Source organism: Nicotiana tabacum, chromosome 14 (genome assembly GCF_000715075.1).
Source record: "Nicotiana tabacum cultivar K326 chromosome 14, ASM71507v2, whole genome shotgun sequence".
In the NCBI taxonomy this organism is placed as follows: domain Eukaryota; kingdom Viridiplantae; phylum Streptophyta; class Magnoliopsida; order Solanales; family Solanaceae; genus Nicotiana; species Nicotiana tabacum.
This window is the reverse complement of record NC_134093.1, coordinates 83,759,571-83,783,508: the sequence shown is the minus strand read 5'-3', so window position 1 is coordinate 83,783,508 and position 23,938 is coordinate 83,759,571. Positions and strand designations below refer to the sequence as shown.

At 35.9% G+C, this 23,938-nt stretch overlaps 1 protein-coding gene across 2 annotated transcripts in view; it reads right to left on the bottom strand.

The window, feature by feature from the left end:
• The window catches only part of LOC107798080 (sister chromatid cohesion protein SCC2), a 28,562-nt gene extending 12,236 nt beyond the window's left edge, over positions 1-16,326 (bottom strand). The window contains exons 1-7 of one of the 2 annotated variants that reach the window (XM_016621036.2): positions 15,807-16,326; positions 2,373-2,482; positions 1,406-1,533; positions 1,243-1,336; positions 904-1,160; positions 481-588; positions 243-354 (exon numbers count right to left, since the gene is read on the bottom strand). In XM_016621036.2, the coding sequence (XP_016476522.2) occupies positions 243-354; positions 481-588; positions 904-1,160; positions 1,243-1,336; positions 1,406-1,533; positions 2,373-2,482; positions 15,807-16,042 (1,045 nt within the window). In that variant the 5' untranslated portion in view covers positions 16,043-16,326. Of the gene's footprint in view, positions 1-242; positions 355-480; positions 589-903; positions 1,161-1,242; positions 1,337-1,405; positions 1,542-2,372; positions 2,483-15,806 lie in introns of both variants that reach the window. The other variant, XM_075229713.1, reaches the window with a different exon arrangement.
• Positions 16,327-23,938: the final 7,612 nt, after the last annotated feature.

Genomic DNA, 23,938 nt, shown 5'->3' with positions numbered 1-23,938 from the left:
ACTTTCTCATATTTTTTATTCGGTTCACAAGATGTCTTGGGGTAAACACTTAAAAATTTACTGTCTATAAATTCTACAAGCTATAGAATTTCTCTACTTTTCATTTTCAATTCAATCTAACTCGTTCCTTTTCCTTTACCTGACTTCACAAATTACTGAGAAGTCAACTATCTAATGACTTCATAAATGTCGAAATGAAGCCCTAGTATACAAACAATCAATAGTCCAGCTCAGAATCCTACCTTCAGGAACCCCTATGTCAGTTGGTTTGTGCAGCGCACGGTATACGGGATCACTACCAAATATAACATTCATTACTTGGTGCCGAGAGACGTCCATGATTCTTTCAATGATCTGGTACCAAAGACCATGGTCAGCTGGAAAGTTAACATACATAAACGAAACATGCAAAGATACCAACAGAAGAATCAATTAACAAGACACATGTAGTAAGAAAAAAAAAATGAGTTAAGAGCATACTTCTTCTTTGTATAACTGCTTAGGCATCCCACGGTAAGCCATTATAGCTAAAGTTGCATGAATGGACTCTAAAGCACAAAAAATCGATGACACGACCTCTGTATCCACCTGCATAACAAGGGAAAAGCAAAGCTTTGTTATTGATTATGGTCATGACAATATTATAAAACGACAATCATTAACAAGTGTGGCACGTCGACGAGAACCAAAGATTTCCAGGCGATAGCATGATCCAATAACCCTCCATAGGTTAATGACCAAGAAAAGGCTGGTAACTCATTGTTTCTGAGAGAGTTAATAGAAAATAGTGGGAGCTCAAGTCGAAACTTAACTGCAAAGAGGAAATTATACAAGAAACCAAATGGAGAATTGTCTGCACTGCAAGTCGAAAGAATAACATGAATTGCATAATTGCTAACTTACCTGTTCATAATCATTAATTGATAAACCTTCTGCTCGATGAATCTGGTGATCTAAGACCCTGAGTGATCTCATTAGAGTATCAACTGGAATTAAATGCAGTGCTTTCTTTGCTCGGATAGATGTGATTTCATTCCGAACAACTTTAAGATCTGCCAAAGACATTGGTAAAAATTCTCTTTCATCCCGCTCATCACCAAAATTTTCTGCTCTGCCACAAAAATCTTCCAAAATCTCACAAAAGCCTGCTGCAACTGCATCTGAGGACAGGAAATATTCCCAAATCATAAAATAGCCATCTAGAACCAAGAAAAATTAGAAGTGCAGTTACCGAAAGGGAACCTTGACATTCAGAAGCATCAGGACCACTTGATAGTAAACTGTTCTCCCTTCCTTTCTTCTTGACTTTTGGTTTCCTAGAAGATGCGGTAACATCCTGCAATTAAGTGCTAAATTTTAGTAAATACAATAAATCAGCCACTGTATTGACTGTTTTCAAACTTACACTAGTAACATGGTCATGCTGATAATCGTGGATCTCTACAGTGCTTCGTTGTGGCAGTTGGACAGCAGGTATGCTCTTAAGAGGACCCGAATCAGCCTTACGATTTTGTGCAGTCTCCTTAATGTGGCCTGAGAAACTTGAACAATGTGCTATATAGTAAAGCCAAGTAATATAAATGACCTAATAAACCGTATCACTCAATTGCCAAAATAGGACATTATTTTACAACCAAGAAATCCCAGATGGATAATGGTGCATGGTTCGAAACTCAGTGAATAATGAGCTCGCACCTCTACCCTTCTCCACTTAAATACCAAGTTTTTTTTTACCACGGCAAGGTTTGAACATGTGACGTGCGCTTACCCACACATTTTACCACTGGGATAAGCCAGAAATAGGACATTTTATCTAAAGCCAAGAAAGATAAGATTGTTCTAAAGCAAAACCATGAGTAAAAAGTAAAATCAGATCTTGTTATGTTTAGGTTAACGAAGTTAATACCTCAAGAACAATGTTAGTCCAAAATAAACCAATCACTTTCATGAGCTGCATTCAACATAAACAATCGTGACTTCATATTGGAGTTAACAATCACAAAGAAGGGGTGAGTTGATTTCAACTACGCTTTCAAATATTGTTGTCGCTCAATACAACGGGCATCCTTCAAATACTATCTCAAATCATCTAAAAGAACTTGCATAGAACCAATGATTTATCCTTGCGAAAGAATGAAGAGAAAATATGGGTAGAATATTAGTTGGTGCTACACATTGTATTAGCAAAAGGATGTACCACAATCCACAAGCACAGTCAACTGTCACGAAACTTGGAGATCTCCCATATGAAATCCAAAAGAGATAAAAGGGCCAAAACTTTTGCTCAAAATTCAATAGCACCGATTGGACATGGTAGAAATCAAACATAGGAGATTGAAAACAATGAAATCGACTAAATAGGACTTCTTTACCTGCACCTATGCAAGCAAAGGCTTCAGAGTTACATCTAAGCACTTCATTATAGAGGTCCAGATTCCCCACAAAGCCATATGGTTGAGGACTCGCATCAGCTCTAAGGTTCCTGCAATAAGAATTGATAAGTCAAAAATATGTAGAGCAGAAAGTTCTGCTGTTCTATGGTCTCCTTTTAGGTAGGATGCAGGCCTAGCATATTCAACTGCATGTATGGCTTCCTTTTCTTTATCTTCTCTTTTACTCGAAGGTTGGGCACTTATGAAGAAAATAGTCAGTGCTTGCACCGAAGGATGTGTAGCCTAGCGATCAATGAAGTTAGAGAAAACAGCAAACAAGGATTCAAATCCCACACATTGATCTCCTGATGCTCAGAAATTAGTTTGTAAATGGTATTCATCCAAAGGCTTGAAACTATGGAGATGCAATTGGAAATAGGTTTTAGTCTTGTTAGTACGATGGTTTTGAACAATTGCTTTTCTAGGATTATTTTGACCTTATCATAGATTTATATTCGAGTTAAAATTGACGTAATAATAATAATAATAATAATAATAATAATAATAATAATAATAATAATAAATATTAATATTCTTATTATTCCTTTAGTTTTAATTTATGTGACACAATTTCCTTATTAGTCCGTTTCAAAAAGACATTCTATATTTGAAAATAATTCAACTTTAAAGTTTCCCTTTTACTCTTATGAGAAATTGTTATAGCCACACATTAAAAGTCACACAAAAGCTTTTACCCTTTAAACTTTCAAGACCACAAGTTTTAAAAGTCTTTTTTTCCTTAAACATTGTTCTGAGTCAAACTACGTCACATAAATTAAAACGAATGGTGTATTAAATATTGAACTTATTTTTCTTTTCTTTAATAACGAAACTTTTATTTTTATTTGATATGATGATGACATAAGTTGAGCTTTAATGACAAAAAATGATCAGTGAGGATTCGTATAGTGACCCCAACTTGTTTGGGACTGCGGCGTAGATGTTGTTATTGTTGTTGTTGTTGGTCTACAGCACTTGTAGCATGTAATTCAATCAAGTCAATGTTGCAAAACCTAAACAACGAAATTGCTCAAACTAGAGAATAGAATCAACTCGACTGCAATATGAGAATATTTGTGCCAAAGAAAAAGAATCGCAACTCGTATATATCTGTGGTCTGCAGCACTTCTACACATTTAGTTCTACCAAGTCAATGTTTTCAAAGCCTAAAAATAAGTAATCTCACAAACCAGGAAAAAAAAGAGTAAAATCCATGCCAAAAAAATTCACAACTAAAATATATATGTGGTCTTAGAACACTTGTACACATGTAATTCTACCAAGTCAATGTTGCAAAGCCTGAAAATAAGTATTTTCTCAAACCAGAAAAAAAAGGACGCAATCTCGAGCTAAAATGAGTAAAATTTGTATCAAAAAAAAGCACAAGTAATATATATTTCTGGTCTACAACTCTTATGGCGTGTAATTCTACCAAGTAAATGTTGCAAAGCCTAGAAATAAGCAATTTCAAAAATAGAAAAAGAAAGACGAATCTCGAGCTAAAATGAGTAAAATTTATGCCAAAAAAATACACAGCAAACACACACATGCACACATGCACACACACACAAAATATATACATTTCTGGCGTGTAATTCAACAAATCAACGTTGCAAAGCCTAAACCTAATAAATTTCTCAAACCAGAAAACAAGGAATAAATTAGAGTTCAAATGAGTAAAAAAAACAGGTCAGGTGTACAGGATCTTTCCCATGCATTAATGAAATTATTTTACTTTATCAAAAAAATGATTCTTCAGCACAATAAACCTTAGTTTAGGGCTTTAAGCTGGTCCAGAATATTGGAAGGTGACATTGCCAATAAACAATAATCACTTAGTCTCTGAAATTATTTAATAAAATGAATATTTTCAACACAACTCTAATGAATATTTAGTCTCTAATGAAGTATTTCACGTTATGACTAAAGAACACTTCAAAAGCAGCTAGAATCCATTTTAACTTAAAAATCTATTATTTGCCCTAGTTTATCAGCTAAGTAACATTCATTCGGTCTTACGACCAGGATTACTTCGTAGATGTGATCCATCTACAGATTGCTCCACAAAAGCGTGATTAAGTGCAAAAGTTACTATGCTACGTCTATCTATAATGAGTATTCTCTTAGAATCTTCACAGGTTATGTTTTTCTACAGTTGGAATGCTGTATTACTTTTCTGCCCATACTCGGTGAAAATATCACTTAACAGATAATTGGATGCTCTAGGAGTATAAGAACTTAAAAAAAAAAATTAACAACTTAAAAACACTTAACAGAATATACCTACCAGGCAAAAAAGAAAGCTTTTCATTCATATTCATACCCAAAATCATCTGAAAGAAATTGCTGAAACCGGATAAGTGAAGCAATTCAACTTGAAATCTATGTTGCTCGGACTCTCCAAAAGTGTTGCCGCACCCGTGTCGGATCCTTCAAAAATACACTAAATTTGGAGGATCCGACACACACCCAACAACATTTCTGAAGAGTCCGAGCAACATAGCTTGAAATTAGTAAAATCCATATGTCTGAATTCTGGAAAACTCCTAATGCGTACTGTCACAAAGCCCAAAAATAAGAAACTGCTCAAACCATAGAAGCGAATCAATTCGACCGTGAAATTCGTGCCCAAAGAATCACAACTAAGATATACCCTTGTTCTGGAACACTTCTAACGTGTAATTTTTACCAAGTCAATGTTGCAAAGCCTATAAGTAAGAAATTGTTCAAACAAGATAAAGGAGCAGCTAGAACTTGAAATGACTAAAATTCCAAAAAAGAAATATCACAACTAATATATGTCTGTATTGAGGAAAGCTTCTACGTGTGGTTCTACGGGGTCAATGTTGCAAAGCCTAAAAAAGTAAAGTAAAAATGTTGCAAAGACTAAAAATAAGTGATTTCTCAAAATAGAAAAAAAAATATGAAAGCTAAAATGAGTAAAATTTATTCCAAAAGAATATACAACTAATATATATTCGTGGTAAAATTAAAGGTAAGTTCTATAGAGCGGTGGTCAGACCGACTATGCTGTACGGGCGGAGTGTTGGCCGGTCAAGACATCCCATGTCCAAAAGATGAAGGTGGCGGAGATGAGGATGTTGAGATGGATGTGCGGGCATACCAGATTAGATAAAATTATAAATAAAGTTATTCGGGACAAAGTGGGTATGACCCTTGTGGAGGACAAGATGCGGGAGGCGAGACTTAGATGGTTCTGGCATGTGAAGAGGAGAGGCATTGATGCTCCGAGGTGTGAGAGGCTAGCATGAGAGGGCCCACGGAGAGATAGAGGCAGGCCGAAGAAGTATTGGGGAGAGGTGATTAGGCAAGATATGGCGTTACTCCAGCTCACTGAGGACATGACCATGGATAGGAAGGTGTGGAGGTTGAGAATAAAGGTAAAGGGTTAGGTGGCCGAGTGTTGTCCTTGTTTGTAGCAGTAGCTTAGATACACCACTTGGTGCATTCCGGTTTTTTCGGTACCCCTAGTCTCCGGTTACTACTTGTTGTCTTGTGTTTCGGTTTTCTGATTGCATTATCTATCGCTAATTTTGTTTTTTTGCTTTGGTTGTAAGATCGGTTTGCTTGTTATTGCCCCTCCCCTCTCCCCTTCCTGAGCCGAAGGTCTACCGGAAATAGCATCTCTGCCTTTTTAAAGGCAGGGGTAAGATCTGCATACACTCTACCCTCCCTAGACCCCACTTGTGGGACTACACTAGGTATGTTGTATATATTCGCGGTCTTACAACACTCTAGGTGTAACTATACCAAGCAAAAGATTTAATTTATATACACTGACAGTGCAACGAAGATTTTACACTATTAGGGTAATTTAACATTTTAACTTATTATAGCATGTTACTTACCATTTATTCTAGGTTACCAATCAATGATATTAAATAGAGTTACATGTTGTTAGATAGTTATGTAAATAAACCTAATCCCACATGGAATAGGAGTAGAATGTGTATTGTGTATAGTTGTAAATTGCGTTATTGTAAAACACTTAATAGAATATCAATAACATATTTTTTTTCCCGTGTATTTCCCATGGTATCAGAGCAATGGTGAGAAAATTATCGATGTGCATCATTCCAGCGATATCTGGAAGAAAGAACTCATCACCGTGCAATTTTGTGGTGATTTGAGAAGTAGTTGCGTCAAAGTCATTTTTTTATCAGTGTTGTGCATAAACCAACACCACCACAAGGTCCGTTGTAGTCCCGCGACCAAACCCCAGCGGAAAACTCCTCTCCACGCGCCCTCAAGCGCCGAACCCTCAAGCGCCGAACAAAGAGAGAATTTTTTCGGCGAGATTTGTACGTGAGCCACTTTTCTGGCCGGCAAAACTCCTTGAAGACAGCTTGCTCGTGAGGTGATTCAGAGCCTACCCATTCAGATCCTATCACATTCCGACGACTTTTTCAGATTTCGGTGACTTTTTCTCAAATTCGGACGAGTAGTGGTTTTTCCGGCGAAACAGTTGTCTAGTCACTTTTCCAGCCATTTTGTTCACACTTTGAAGGTCAAGCAACAATCTTAGACCAACTTACTACTAGTTTAATGACCGGAAACAACAGTATCAGTGATCATTATAACACTTGGTTACACTTCTTTGAAAAGGTTTTTTCATTTTTTTTTTTGAAAAGGGCACTTGGTTACACTTCTAATTGCCTGGTTTGAAGGTATCATTGGTATTCTTCATCAGATATTTGGTTTTGTTTGGTTGGCCTCTCTTAAATCTATTATAATGCCCTAGAGTATTTATCTTTCCCATTTTAGCAGTTTATGAACTCTCATGGGATCATTAATCAAATATCTTGTCCGAATACATCTCAACAAAACGAGGTAGCTAAAAGAAAAATTGACATCTCATTGAAATTGCCCGTACCCTACTCGTACAATCTCATGTTCTGTTACGTTTTTAGGGGAATGCAGTTCTCACATCTTGTTATCTTATTAATCGTTTTCCATACTCAGCCATCCAGAATCAAGTTCCATTCTCTGTCTTGTTTCTCCACTCACTTTTACCTCGTGTCTTTTGGAGCACATGTTTTGTTCATAACCTTACTCTAAGGAAAGATAAGTTAGCTCCTCGTGTTCTTAAGTGCGTATTTCTGGGTTACTAGAGACCTCCAACGGTACCTTATATCGTTGATGTTACCTTCTTTGAAATCCAGCCATGCTTCACAGGTCCAGGTGATCACTTAGATATTTTTGAGGTGCTACCAATTCCATCTTTTAGAAATTCAGTCACTATCTCTCGCTCATCTTTCTCCACAACTCCAGTTCCACCGCCTACAGCTTCAATTCCAACACTTACAGCTCCAATTCCAGCTCCACCACCTATAGCTCCAATTCTATCACCTAGTCTAGTTCAATCTTCTACAGCTCCATCACTCCTGACTTATCATCGTCGTCAGCGTCCAACATCCGGTTCAGATGATTCACATCCTATATCGGATCCTTCACCTTGCAGACTTGTCTCCTTCTAGTTTACCGATCACACTTCGAAAAGGTATTAGATCCACTCTTAATCTTAATCCCCATTATATTGGTTTGAGCTATCATCATTACTCATCATCCCATTATGACTTTTGTGTCATCTTTGTCCTCTATATCTATTCCTAAGTCCACAGGTGAAGCGCTATCTCATACTACATAGCGACAAGTCATGATCTGTCTGCAATACATGCTAGTGATACATGGGAGCTTGTTTCTCTACCTCCAGGCACATCTACTCTTGGTTGCAGTTGGGTGTGTGCAGTCAAAGTTGGTCCAGATACCAGGTTGATCGACTTAAGTCCCGTCTTATTGCCAAAGGGTATACTCAGATATTTGGGCTCGATTACAGTAATACTTTCGCTCCCTTAGCTAAAATAGCATCAATCCGTCTTTTTCTAGCCATGGTTGCTATTCGACATAGGCCTCTCTATCAGTTGGACATTAAGAATGATTTTTTTCACGGTGACCTTGAGGATGAAGTTTATATGGAGCAACCACCTGATTGTGTTGCTCGGTGAGTCTAGTTGCCTTGTATGTCGGTTGCACCGGTCACTCTATGGTCTAAAGCAGTCTCCTCGATGTTGGTTCAGTAAGTTCAACACAGTTATTCAGGAGTTTGGCATGACATGTGGTGAAGCTGATTATTCTGCATTTTATTGGCATTCTGCTTCAAATTTCTATATTAATCGGGTGGTTCATGTTGATGATATTGTTATTACCGGCAATGATCAGGATGGTATTACTAAGTTGTAGCAACATCTCTTTTACCACTTTCAGACTAAGGATATGAACAAATTAAAGTATTTTCTGGGTATTGAGGTCGCTCAGTCTAGCTCAAATATTGTGATCTCACAAAGGAAGTATACCTTCTTTTTTTATGATTTCATTAAATAATTACCAAGATGGTACACAAAATTACATGAAAGAAGGCTCCAGAATAGCCAGTTACAATAACTTTCCAAGCATCTCAATAAAGTCCAAATATTGATCTACATTCTCCAAAATATTGCTCTTACACCAGAAATACAAATCATGCAAACAATTGTTCTTAATTCTAGAGATATGTGTTCTTTGTCCTTCAAAGCATCGTTTGTTTCTTTCCAGCCATAAGGTCCAAAAGATACATAGAGGAATGGTTTTCCAAAATTGTTGTTGTCTTTTAGCTATTCTTTGACTCTGCTAGCTCTCCAGCAAACTCCTAACATTGTGGGGCATTACCCGGGATACTCCACAACGGAAGTATACCTTAGACATTCTTGAAGAGACAGGAATAATAGATTGTAGACATGTTGACACTTCTATGGATTTGAATTCTAAACATCTGCCAAGACAGGGGGGGCCGCTTAGTGATCCTACAAGATATAGGCGGCTGGTTGACAATTAAATTACCTCACAATGACTAGACCTGACATTTCCTTTCCTATGAGCGTTGTGAGTCAGTTTATGGATTCTCCTTGTGATAGTCATTGGGATGCAATTGTCTGCATTCTTTAGATATAAAATCAGCTTCGGGCAAAGGATTAATGTTTGCGATCGAGACCATGAGCAGATTGTTGGATACTCAAATGTTGATTGTACATGGTCATCTTCCGATAGACGTTTTATGTCTGGACATTGTGTTTTAGTAGGAGGTAATTTGGTATCTTGGAAGAGCAAGAAACACAATGTGGTTGCTCAGTCTAGTGCAGAAGAAAAATATCGAGCAATGGCTATAGCAACATATGAGCTAATTTGGATCAAACAGTTCCTCCAGGAGTTAAAATTTGGTGAGATCAGCCAGATAGAAATCAAGTTGCATTTCATATTGCATCAAATCCGGTGTTCCATGAGAGAACTAAACACATTGAGATTGATTGTCACTTTGTCAGAGAAAATACTCTCGGGAGATATTGTTACAAAGTTTGTAAAGTCGAATGATCAGCTTGCAGATATTTTCACCAAGTCCCTTACTGGTCCTCGTATTAGTTACATATGTAACAAGCTCAGTACATAGGATTTGTATGCACGGCTTAAGGGGGAGTATTAGATAGTAATGTAAATAACCCTAGTATCACATAGAATAGGTGTAGAATGTGTATTGTGTATAGTTATAAATAGGGCTATTGTAAAACACAAAAATAGAATATCAATAATATATTTTTTCCCATACTTTCTCACACCTGCAATTACCTAAGTGACCTAATTTTGCGAATAACAACTAAGATAAATCAGTTGTCCGCGACACTTCTAATGTGTCATTCTACCAAGTCAATGTTACAAAGACTAAAAATAAGCAATTTCTCAACAAAAACAAAAAAACGAAAATTAGAGCTAAAATGAGTAAAATTTATGCCCAAAATAATACACTACTAATATATGTATATGTGGTCTTACAAAACTTGTATCATATAATAATACCAAGCCAACAATTTAAACTATATACACCGCAATGAATTTTTCAAACTAACAATGAAATTGAACCTGTTATAGCAGATTACTAATCATTTATTCTAAGTTACCAATAAATGCTATTGAATAAAGTTACCTAGGTGACCTATTTGTGTAAATAACAACTGAAATATATCCATGGTCTGTTACACTTCCAAAGTGTCACTACCAAGTCAAAATTGCAAAAAGCCTAAAAAACTTTATCAAAATAGAAACATAACAAAGAGACGAAAGCTCGAGCTAAAATGAGTAAAATTTATGCCAAAAGAAATACACACCAATATATATATACCCATGGTCTACAACACTTATAGTGTGTAATTCTACCACGTCAATATTGCAAATCCTAAAGCCAATAAGTTTCTCAAACTAGAGAAAGGAACAAATATGAGCTTAAATGAGTAAAACGCTACACTTCTACATATAATTCTACCAAGTCAATGTTGCAAAGCCTGCAACGAAATCTCGAGCTAAAATGAGTACAATTGTGCCAAAAGAGTTCGCAACTAAGATATCTATGTGGTCTTACTATACTCCTAGTGTGTAATTCTACCTGCAATTACCTGACTAACCCAATTGTGCAAATAACAACTAAGATATATCAGTGGTTCGCGACATTTCTAGTGTGTCATTCTACTAAGTCAATGTTGCAAAGACTAAAAACAAGCAATTTCTCAAAATAGTCAGGAAAAAAACGAAATTTAGAGCTAAAATGAGTAAAATTTACGCCAAAAAAAATACACAATTAATATATATTGGCAAAATACATAATTTACACCCTAAACTATGTACCAAATCCATGTTACACACCTTCTGGGAACGAAAATTAACTTACACACTCAACCTTTTCATAGTGTGTCTAATACATACCGGTTTGGTCTTTTTTGACCTATAAGGCCCTGTAAATTTTACCTAAAAACTCGGGACTTCGTGGTGTCGAGGTAGACTTACGTGTTCATGATTGTAAAGATTCAAGCTCGCCGCAGTATGGACTTTTTGGATTGAACGGTGCGCCGGGGAGCAAAGGAAAAATTATTCGCGCTGGGTAGACACTATCGCGCCGCACGCCGCGCCGCCCCATGCGGCGCGGCTGTGCTAATTCTGGATTTTTATAACCCGACCCCCATTTCATTTATCTAGCTTAAGGGTTCGTTTTTGGGGGATTTTCTGGTGTTTTAGAGAGAGGGGAGAGCGATTCTAGAGAGAAGAAAGGGAGGACTAAGGTTTTCACTATTCTACCTTGAATCAAACCTTAAAATTTCATCAAAGGGTTGCTAGGGCTTCAAAGAGGTAAGAATTTCTTTCCTCAATTCTTCAATTTCAAAATTTAACTAGAAATGGGTTTGGGCATGGGAGTTGTCCATCTTGCATGCATGTGTTATCAAAGGGGTGTAAGGAGATTGTTGAGCTAAAAATAGTAGATAATGGGTTTGGGATGATGGAATCCTCCATAAAAGGACCTTGAAACCATAATGCACACCTAGTGTTTGATAAATGCTCAAATGAGCTAGAACCATGATCATCTTCCTAATTTTGGTTCAATTTGTTACATTTCTAAAATAGATTGAAGTTGCTAAGATTTCCGGAACATTTTAGAGTGTAAGGAAGCTCAAGTGAGGTATGTTGGCTAAACTCTTCTTTAAGAATTGAACCCTTCATTACCCTTGTAAGTTCCAAGATGTTTATTATAAATCGAGTATTCCGAATAAGTTTTGTGACAAAGATATATGTTCAATTCGTGTTTCAAATGCTCTTATCATGTTGTATTATAAATTGAGGATGTGTTCCAAACTATGGATTGTGTATCTACATGTTATAATTCCAAGTCGTGATTTATGTGAAAGTTATTATGCCAAATTGTGTAGAGATTGTGATTGAGATTACATCTCCACCCGCATACATTGGGGTGAGGCGGCATGGCCGCTTTGTGTAGGTATTGGTGTCATTGATGTATTTTCATCTGCATATATTGGGGTGAGGCGGCAGGGCCGCTTGAGTAGAGTTGTGGTATTGTGTTTACACCTCCACCTGCATACATTGGGGTGAGGCGGCGGGGCCGCTTTGTTAAAGATGGTTACAGAGAATCTCATCTTAAATTCTATAAATGTTATCGGCAGCTCTTGATAAGCTTGCTTTGGCTTAAACAGCTATCTATGCTATTCTATTGTCGCCCTGATCTATCATATTCATATTGTACTTCCGAGTTCTTAAATTGGTGCTTGGTTTTCATACTAGTACTATTCGACATGTACTAACGTCCCTTTTGCCGGGGGCGCTGCATCTTTAATGGATGCAGGTGATTCCACAACGGAGGATATTGACCAGTAATAGCGGTGCCCATTCTTCCCAGCTGACTTGGTGAGCCCCATCTCATTCTGGGGTTGTGCATCTTTTGTTTCGTATGTGTTATCGTGTTTTGAGGTATAACCGGAGCCTTGTTGCCGGCACTATCATTGTACTCTTTGGTATCTTTAGACTTTAGAGGCTCCGTAGACTTAGTGTAGGTTGTATATGGGTGTTGGGAATGTTAAACAAATTGTGTTGTGATTGAATCACTTGTTCCACTTTGAACCACAAAGGGGTGTGTGTGTTTTGAGACTTATTAAATGAAGTAATTAATGGTAATGAATTTGGTATTGCCTACATGATCTCCTTGTTGGATAATTAATTATGTATACTCTTAAAATCATGGGTGAGTTGGGTAGAAAGTATTCAATAAGCTTGCTTGACCGGGTTCACTTGGTTGAGCGTCGGTCGCGCTCCCCAAGTTCGGGGCGTGACATGACCACTTTTTCTAAACAAGTGTATGCTACGCTACGCGCCAATAAAATTTTGACGGGTCATTAATTAAAAAATACTAGAAAAGATACTTCATCTTCCCAAACCAATAGCCGGAAAATCCTTTCAGAGCAAGCAACCACCATTTTCAACGGTCACCCAAAAACAGCAAATTCATTTCATTTTTCGACTTCACTGTATCAGCAACTCCATCGTGACACCATTCAACTGCTCTCATTTTCCTCCATAACCACCAAGCTTCACTAACTCCCCTGTGACACCACTGGCTTCCACCTCCCCAATCACCGTTTTCAACAGTCAACCCACCATTAAAACCATCTCCATAACCCAATAATCCTTTCACTAGCAAAAAAGTATATGAAATCATCAAGAATTACAAGAAGATCGAAACATCAAGAGAACCCAGACGTTGAAAGTGACTAAAGATTGTTGTTCATAAAAACTCTCTTCAACAAATTAAGATTTTTCCATTTAGATTATGAAAAAATATACTAGTAATTTTGGAAAAATTTGGATTCCCAAATAAAATACGCAGAAGAAGCATCCTGGAAGCTCTATTAAGACCCGATATATCTTCAAGCTTAGGCTTTAGTGGAGGATGGCTCAACCCATCAACAGGATTGAGGTCAACTGAACAAGCATTAGCAACCATGAGAAGCGAAACAGAAGTACAAAAGTGTAAAAACAAAAAAAATCGAGAGATTTAATGATGTTATTTATGGGTGTTAATTTTGGGACTTTGTGAGGAGGGGAGGGCTGAATCGGGAGGTTTAGGAGTGGAATTGCAGGGGGCGGGATGTGGAATTGCAAAGGGGCAAAGGGAAGGGAGGATTAGGGACCTAATAACTAAAAAAGGAAAAAATTGACACGTGGCATTCAGATAAGAATTTGGATAAAATTTGCAAGTTAATGCGCTTAGTAGCACGCGCATGCTACATTACTGAAATGGTGTGTATTAAGCACACTCTGGAAATCTTGAGCGTGTAAAGTGATTTTTCTCTGCAAAAAGTGTGTAACTGGAATTTGGTCTGTAGTTCCGGGGATAACTTACGTATTTCGATTTTCGCCAATATATATTTGTGGTCTTACAGCACTTCTACCGTGTAACTATACCAAGCCAACGATTTAAATTATATACACCATAATGAAATTTTTTTAACTAACAATGAAATTATTGTAAGTTACCAATCAATGTTATTAAATAGAGTTGCCTACAATTACCTAGGTGACCTATTTGTGTAAATAATAACTAAAGTATATTTGTGGTCCGCTACACTTATAACGTTCCATTCTACCAAGCCAATGTTGCAAAGCTTAAAAAACTTTCTCAAAATAGAAAGGAAAAAAAGGACAAAATCCCGAGCTAAAATGAGTAAAATTTATGCCAAAATAAATACACACCAATATATATCCATGGTCTACAACACTTATAGCGCGTAATTCTACCGCGTCAATATTGCAAAGCCTAAAGCTAAGAAGTTTTTCAAACAAGAAAAATGAACAAATTTGAGCTTAAATGAGTAAAATGCTACACTTCTATATACAATTCTACCAAATCAATGTTGCAAAGCCTGCAACAAAATCTCGAGCTAAAATGAGTACAATTTGTGCCAAAAGAATTCACAACTAAGATATATATGTGGTCTTATTACACTCCTAGCGTGTAATTCTACCTGGAATTACCTAAGTGACCTAATTGTGCAAATAACAACTAAGATATATCAGTGGTCCGCAACACTTCCAACGTGCTATTCTACCAAGTCAATGTTGCAAAGCCTAAAAATAAGCAAATTCTCAAAATAGAAAAAAATGAAATCTCGAGCTAAAATGAGTAAAATTTATGCCAAAAGAAATACACACCAATATATATCCAAGGTCTACAAAACTTATAGCGTGTAATTCTACCACGTCAAAATTGCAAAGCCTAAAGCTAATAAGTTTCTCAAACCAGAAAAATGAACAAATTTGAGCTTAAATGAGTAAAACGCTACATATACATATAATTCTACCAAATCAATGTTGCAAAGCCTGCAACGAAATATCGAGCTAAAATGAGTACAATTTGTGCCAAAAGAATTCACAACTAAGATATATATGTGGTCTTATTACACTCCTAGCGTGTAATTCTACCCGGAATTACCTAAGTGGCCTACTTGTGCAAATAGCAACTAAGATATATCAGCGGTCTGCCACATTTCTAATGTGTCACTCTACCAAGTCAATGTTGCAACGCCTAAAAATAAGCAACTTCTCAAAATAGAATAAAAATGAAATCTCGAGCTAAAATGAGTAAAATTTATGCCAAAAGAAATACATACTAATATATATTTGTGGCCTACAACACTTCGAGCGTGTAATTCTACCAAGTCAATGTTGCAAAGCCTACAACTAATAAGTTTCTTAAACCAAAAAAAATGAACAAATTTGAGCTAAAATCAGTAAAAGGCGACACTTCTACGTCTAATCCTACCAAGTCAATGTTGTAAAGCCTAAAAATAAGCAAATTTTCAAACCAGGAAAAAAAAAGGACCAAAATCTCGAGCTACAAATGAGTAAAATTCGCCAAAAATTAATAAATTTTTGAAACCAAAAGAATGAACAAATTTCACTAAAATGCCTAAAATTAATGCAAAGACTTACAAATAAGAAACGTCGGTATTGTGAAGCAGATCAGCAATTTTGCCAGCGTGACTGATTACGTCACTCCGATTCAAGGATCTCGATTCGCTTTCGTCGAACAGCCGAAGGTCCTGATCGAGTGCACCGCAGAACACTGGAAGCGACGGTAACGGCAACGACGGTGCAGCTTCGGAGTGCACCGTATTCGATAAGCTTATGCCTTGAGGTACACCACTGCCAGTTGAAAAATTCGCCATTAACGGAGCTCACGCAAAAAAAAATACGCTTCTTTAACACTGTGTTTAACTGTTAATTGACATCAAAATTTGAATTTGAGAGTGTGAATCTGAATCTTGCAGAAGAAGTTTTTCAAATTGAGAGGAAAAAGAAGCCCTAATGGGATAAATTCAAATGGCGGGGAAAAAGAGTAAGTAGAAAATTTTGGGATTTTTCCGGCTCGTGTATGAAGGAAGACTGAAGAGAAAGAGCAAGTTACTGAAATACCCTTTCGGGGTACAAAGAACGCTGGGGGGTCTGTTGTGTACGATTTATTCTTTTCACGAACCTTTTATTGTAGTAATACTAATTTAATAGATTGTTCGCTAAATTTTTAAAATTAATATCCGTTAGATCAAGGAAAAAGTATTGCAGAGTCAAAGTGTAAAGTGTAGTTTTTAAGGGGAAAAAAAAACTTTTTATATTCCACTAGAGGATTAGGGAAGTTGGAGAAGGGATGAAAATAATGATACTTAGATTCTTACTTATTATATGAAAATTTTATATCAGTATCACTGAATTATAACTTTTGATGGTACGTAGAATGAGTTCAAACGTAGTATCCATTACCCCTTTCACCCTTTCCCTCTCTTGCTGTAATTAAAAAGGTTCAAGACTTCAAGTAACTCTTGAAAAATTATTTTTAAAAAATATTATTGGATTTAGACATACATGCATAAAAAATAAAAATTACGATGGTAAGAATTATATAGGGTTTGTTTGAAAAGTCATGTGTAATTATTAGGGTAAAAATTACTTGGTATAGTAATTACAATGACATACAGTGTAATTCTCATTGCCATGTTTGGTTGGACATTACATAATTAAATAAATTGTTTTTGTTCAAATTAACGTGTAAATAAATTTTACTATGTAACAAATATATATATATATGAAAAGAAGTACAAACAGAAAGTAAGAAGGAAGAATAAAGGTTTTGATACTTACGTGATCTTTTGTACCTTTTGAAGTAATCTTGAGATTTCTTTTCCAAAGATAACAATGAATTATTGATAATGTTTTCGTTTTGTATAATGCAATGTTTTTGTAGAAAATTGAAAACAAGCCGATCTTATTCCCATATGTTGTCAGAAGAAATGGCGTGGGATAATCATTTTTTAATATGGTATTTAGTTTTTATCCAGTATTTTTAATGTTGAGCACAAATAGTCACTACTCTATTAAAATTAATACGAAAAGACGTTGTTACCCTTTCTTCATGAGTGTTGTGTAAATATTAAGGACATAGTGTCCTTAACATTTACACTCCACACATAAAGTTAAGGACGCCGTGTCCTTAACATTTACACTACACATATAAAGTTAAGGACATCATGCCCTTAATATTTACACAACACTCATAAAGTTAAGGACATTATGTCCTTAACATTTATACTATACATATGAAGTTACGGACATGAGATTCTAAAGTTTAACAACAGAAGGTGCAAATACAAGTTAAGGACATTATGTCCTTAACATTTACATTGCACACATGAAGTTAAGGACGTCGTGTCCTTAACATTTACACTGAACATATGAAGTTAAGGACATGATGTCCTAAAGTTTAACAACGGAATGTGCAAATACAAGACACTTTGTACTTAATATTTACACAGTATTTATGAAGTTAAGGACATCATGTCCTTAATATTTACACAACACTCATAAAGTTAAGGACATTAACATTTACACTACACACATGAAGTTAAGGACACCATGTTCTTAACATTTACACTACACATATGAAGTTTAAAGATATGAGGTCCTAAAGTTTTACAACAGAAGGTGCAAATACAAGTTAAGGACATTATGTCCTTAACATTTACACTACACACATGAAGTTAAGGACGTCGTGTCCTTAACATTTACACTGAACATATGAAGTTAAGGACATGATGTCCTAAAGTTTAACAACGGAATGTGCAAATACAAGACACGTTGTACTTAATATTTACACAGTATTTATGAAGTTAAGGACATCATGTCCTTAATATTTACACAACACTCATAAAGTTAAGGACATTAACATTTACACTACACACATGAAGTTAAGGACACCATGTCCTTAACATTTACACTACACATATGAAGTTTAAAGACATGAGGTCCTAAAGTTTTACAACAGAAGGTGCAAATACAAGTTAAGGACATTATGTCCTTAACATTTACACTACACACATGAAGTTAAGGACGTCGTGTCCTTAACATTTACACTGAACATATGAAGTTAAGGACATGATGTCCTAAAGTTTAACAACGGAATGTGCAAATACAAGACACTTTGTCCTTAATATTTATACAGTATTTATGAAGTTAAGGACATCATGACCTTAATATTTACACAACACTCATAAAGTTAAGGACATTATGTCTTTAACATTTACATTATACATATGAAGTTAAGGACCTGAGATCCTAAAGTTTAACAACAGAAGGTGCAAATAAAAGTTAAGGAGATTATGTCCTTAACATTTACACTGCACACATGAAGTTAAGGACGTCGTGTCCTTAACATTTATACTGAACATATGAAGTTAAGGACATGATGTCCTAAAGTTTAACAACGGAATGTGCAAATACAAGACACTTTGTCCTTAATATTTACACAGTATTTATGAAGTTAAGGATATCATGTCCTTAATATTTACACAACACTCATAAAGTTAAGGACACTATGTCCTTAACATTTATACTACACATATGAAGTTAAGGACACCATGTCCTTAATATTTACACTACACATATGAAATTAAGGACATGAGTTCCTAAAGTTTAAAAACAGAAGGTGCAAATACAAGTTAAAGACATTATGTCCTAACATTTACACTGCACACATGAAGTTAAGGACGTCGTGTCCTTAACATTTACACTGAACATATGAAGTTAAGGACATGATGTCCTTAATATCAGCACAGGGGTATTTTTGTCCCGGCAGATAAAAAAATTATTAAGCACTGGCTAAAAAGTAAATACATTTTAAACGGTGACTAAAGAGTAGAAACATCTCTAATTAGTGGCTAATCGTGCACTTCCCCCTACATTGTCACCCCGTTCTCCTATTAATCCCTTCTTTCTTCGGAAGAGAATGGGCCTAACAAAGTCATGAACTTACTATTAGGCCCTTTAAACAAAAGATGGGGCCCAATGTTTCTCATGAAAACCTCCTCTGCGCGAAGGCCCAATTACACCATAGACAGTTTCTTTTGAACTTTTCCATTTAGACAAGGGGTATTATCACTTTTAGCCCACATCAGACACTATTTACATTCGGTAGTCGACAAAATATATAAAATTTGAATAATTTTTGTATATAACATACATAATGTGTGTGTATATATATATATATATAAAATATATATACTTTTTCGGCTATTATTTTGTGAACGGCTATACAGTGTCATTTTTCCTTTAGACAAGGTAAATACAATTCCAAAAAATTGCACGGTATATCCTCCAACGGGACTGGTCTTGACGGAATATCCTTATTTTTTACGGTCTTAGCAAAATGTCCATGTTTCTTATTTGAACACCATAGTTCTTCAATATTTAAAGCTTGAAATTCTTGTATTGTCGTGGAAAGTAGAAGGTTAATGATCAATTATTATTAAAATCGTCTAAATGCTAATAATTTATGTTTAAATTTTTAATTTAAATATCAATTTAGTGATTTACTGTAAAAATCTCAAAACTCCATTGATGGACCTTAGAAAGTATTGAATAAGACAAAGTGAATCTTTTTAATTTGTCGCTATTTGAATAAATTGGTGATTGGAGATTACTTGTGTTGGTATTTGAAAATTTTGTTTCAAATTTGAGATCATTTGAAGCAGATTTGGGGTGGTTTGATCGAAATTGAAGTTGCAAATTTGAAGAACACTTATTAAGACAACATAGGAAAATTATGTTAATCGAGTAGACTTCGATGAATATTTAACAGATAGGTAGCATAAAATCTACCAATCCGCTCGAGAAATCCCCGAAGAGCAAAATCATGCCAACCTGATAGACTTTGATGAACAATTTAACAGATAGGTAGAGTAAATATAGCATAAACTCTACCAAGTTGGTAGAAAAACGATGAAAAGCAATAACTGAATTCGAGTCAAGGGATATTTTTTAAATGTCGCCAATTTTAAAGACATTCAACTAAGATCAACCCCTTACAGAGCTATTCATGTCAATCACCCATACATTTCTTATCGTGCCAAGAACATTAACGTTAGGTTTGTGCCATAATAAAGTACGTATGAGCTATCCATATGCTACAATATAAAAAGCGAATATTTTATATTCATTTAGCGAGGCATCTGACGAGTATATTTTATCAATATCATTCTCCTCTATATGGTCTAATCCAATCATTTTTCAAATCAAAAGCTCTAGAAATTTGGGAAGAAAGTCAAAAGCATATACACAATTGCATAATATGCAAGTAGAAGAATTGGAGTGATTTACCAAATTGGTCATGCGTCCTTTGCAACTTATAATAATTTAGCTTTCAATGCCTTTTTGAGTATAACCATCGATTTTCATAACTTATTGGTCTGATTAATCTGAATTTGCAGCGCGTAATGTTGGGGTAAATCAACCCAAAAATTTGATATTGTCCGTTTTTTGCTAAATCCGAATAGTTTCCCCCCCAAATAGCCTCAAAACCATTAAAAGATCTCAACACCTTATATGGCTTTCAAATTTTTCAGCTATCAATGTGAGACTTTATTCGCGCATTCAATCGCGCTTTATCAAGATTTTTTTATTCCCATGACTCGAACCAAAAACTTCTGATTAAGGCGGAAGATTCACATAATGATGGTTTCGGGACAATTCTGCAATGTATTTGAAGGACAACGTTCAAAATTACACACTAGAAACCTCCGCCGGTAAGACAAATATTGAAGAATGATGCAAAAGTGAAATAAGCAGTATTTCGTTAAGTATTTGGTCAAATCTCACTATTTCCTCTTTATTATATAAGATCAGAGGCGAAACAAGAATTTTAACCTTATAAGTTTTGAATTTTAGAATATCGACTTCAACTGCTAATGATCGGGTTCTAAATTTAATATTTGTAAATGTTTATATTTAATTAAATTCTTGACACAAACTACACCATTTGAGCAAAAACTATTGAGTTCGGCCAAATATGTATATGCATATTAAAGTAAATTTTGGGCAAAGTAAGAAAATCTACAAACAACAGTGCGGAGCTAGTAAGAGGGAAGGAGTTCAATTAAATTTTCTTTGTTGAATATTATAATATACAAATAGAGTAAAAATATATTTTCTTGAATCCCTCTAATATGAGGAAAAATTTATAGTATAGTGGTAAAGGTTCAAACTTGCTTTTAAGTCACAAGTTCAAACTCCAACTATAACATTCTAGTTTTTTTTATTGACAACGGTATCCTAATCAGCTTGCGCTCACCTCGAAAATTTTACCGCATACTTATTAGTTCCCACCAGCACATGTACTAGTGATAGGTTATATGTATCCCTGTTATATTTTGATGATCTAACAAACTTAATGATAAGAACCAGATAAGGAACCTGTTACACATCCTCAAGTACTTAAAGAACAACAAGTCTTAGTTCGGGGACGTGGTTCAACTCTTCATAGTCAAAGGAACAACAGAGGGAATAAATGACCACCAGTTCCCGTGATGACTGTACAAGTCAACTCCCCACAGCTGTAAAGTTGCTGCCTGTACATGCAACAGTGCAAAAATAGTGCAGCAGTCAACTTTATGGGGAATGCCCTTTACCTACCTTGCTTGCATCATTCAAGTGATGTCACAAATAAGTTATTAATATCAATCAAAGGTAAAACAAAACACTTGCACATTCAAGAATCGATCAAGCATTCTCTCAAGTCTGTGTCAATCTTGCAAGTGATTCTCAAGGGCATCAAGAACAAAGAACAACATAACGAAGGACCAGTTTCCTGTATTGAGTCATTACATGTCCTTAGTTGTGTTGCACCTTTTGTAAAGCACTTTACTTATAATTCCTACTTAGCTTAGTTAGAAGCATTGTGTAGGAAATCTTTGTAAAATCATAAGCCTTGTATTTGTGTCTTGGCTAGAGTTAGTCGAGTTGTAAGTCTTTGTAATAGAGTTATTACAAAATGGCTTGTAATAGAGTTGTTATAAGTTAGTGAGGAATTAAGAGGTTAATTCCTAGGTTACAATAGGTTGTAATCTAAAGTTTGCTCAGTAGTGAAGTTGAAATCTTACAAGGGTAGGTCGTAATTTTTAATCCCGTGAGCTGGGAGTTTTCCACGTAAAATTCCATTGTGTCATTTACTTATTGTTGTGTGCGTGCGTTCTGTGGGAACTTATAGAGAACCTAGTTCTTTACATAGTTTGGTGGACCCTTAGTTTCTATCAATTGGTATCAGAGCAGGTTCTTTTTATCAGGCTAACACCTAGAAAGGATCCCCATGGCTACTCCACCAAACTTTGAAGAAGGTCAATCTACCTACAGACCACCAAGGTTCAACGGCCAATACTATGGATGGTGGAAGACAATGATGCATGATTTCTTCATGGATGAAGATTCAGAGCTCTGGGACGTTATATGTGATGGACCCTTCGTCCCTACGAAGACCATTGGTGACCTAGCAGTAACAGTTCCCAAAACAAGAAAAGAATTCATTGATGTTGATCGCAAGGCCATAGAGAAGAACTTCCGAGCAAAGAAAATTCTCGTATGTGGTATTGGACTAGATGAATACAACAGGATCTCAGCATGTCAATTTGCTAAGGAGATCTGGGAAGCTCTCCAAACAGCTCATGAAGGGACAACTCAAGTCAAGCAGTCAAAGATTGACATGCTTACCAAAGAGTACGGGCTCTTCAGGATGAAGGACGACGAGTCCATCCAGGACATATACACTCGCTTTACCTTCATCATCAATGAGCTCCATTCTCTGGGAGAAATCATTCCAAGGAACAAACTTATCCAGAAAATACTGAGTGTATTACCCAGTTCCTGGGAAAGCAAAGTAAATGTTATCACGGAGGCAAAGAATCTACAGAAGCTAACCATCGATGAGCTCGTTGGGAATCTGAAGATGTACGAAATAAAGAAGAAAAAGGATAACAAGAGAAGAGAGCCCAAAAGGGAAAATAACCTGGTCCTCAAGACAGACAACAATGAATCAAGTGGTGAGGATGCTGATATGGCTTACTTGACAAAGATTTCAGAAAATGGTTCGCAGAAATGGAGATATTCCAAAGCGGGGCAGCTCTAGCAAGCCAAGAGGCTATGACTTATGTCATAAGTGTGGGAAGTCAGGGCACTTCATCAAATATTGTCCTCTCCTCAAGCAAGATCAGTACAAACACAACTCAGACAAAGCAACTAAGAGGAACCAGGTTCCTGACAAATGATTCAAAAGGAAAGATGTTGCCGACAATGTTGTGAAACAAGCTCTTACTGTATGGGGAGACTCTTCCAGTGAATCGAACGAAGATCATGACAAAGGTGAAAACTCCATGATGGCAGTAGAAAATGAAGCAACTGAATATGACCCCATATTTTCCCTGATGGCACAATCTAATGATGACGAAGATGATGACGATGAGGTAAACTTTCTAGATGTTCAAAGAAATCTGAAGTCTTACTCTCCAAAAAAGCTTATATCCCTGGCAAATATTTTAATTGATGCTTACCATAATCTTATAAATGATAAAAATGCTTTAACTATGAAATTAAGAGAAGTAGAACATGAGAGAGATGATCTAGTAGTTGTTGTGGTGGACAAAACACTTGCATATTCAAGAATCAATCAAGCATTCTCTCAAGTTTGTGTCAATCTTGCAAGTGATTCTTAAGGGCATCAAGAACAAAGAACAACATAACGAAGGACCAAT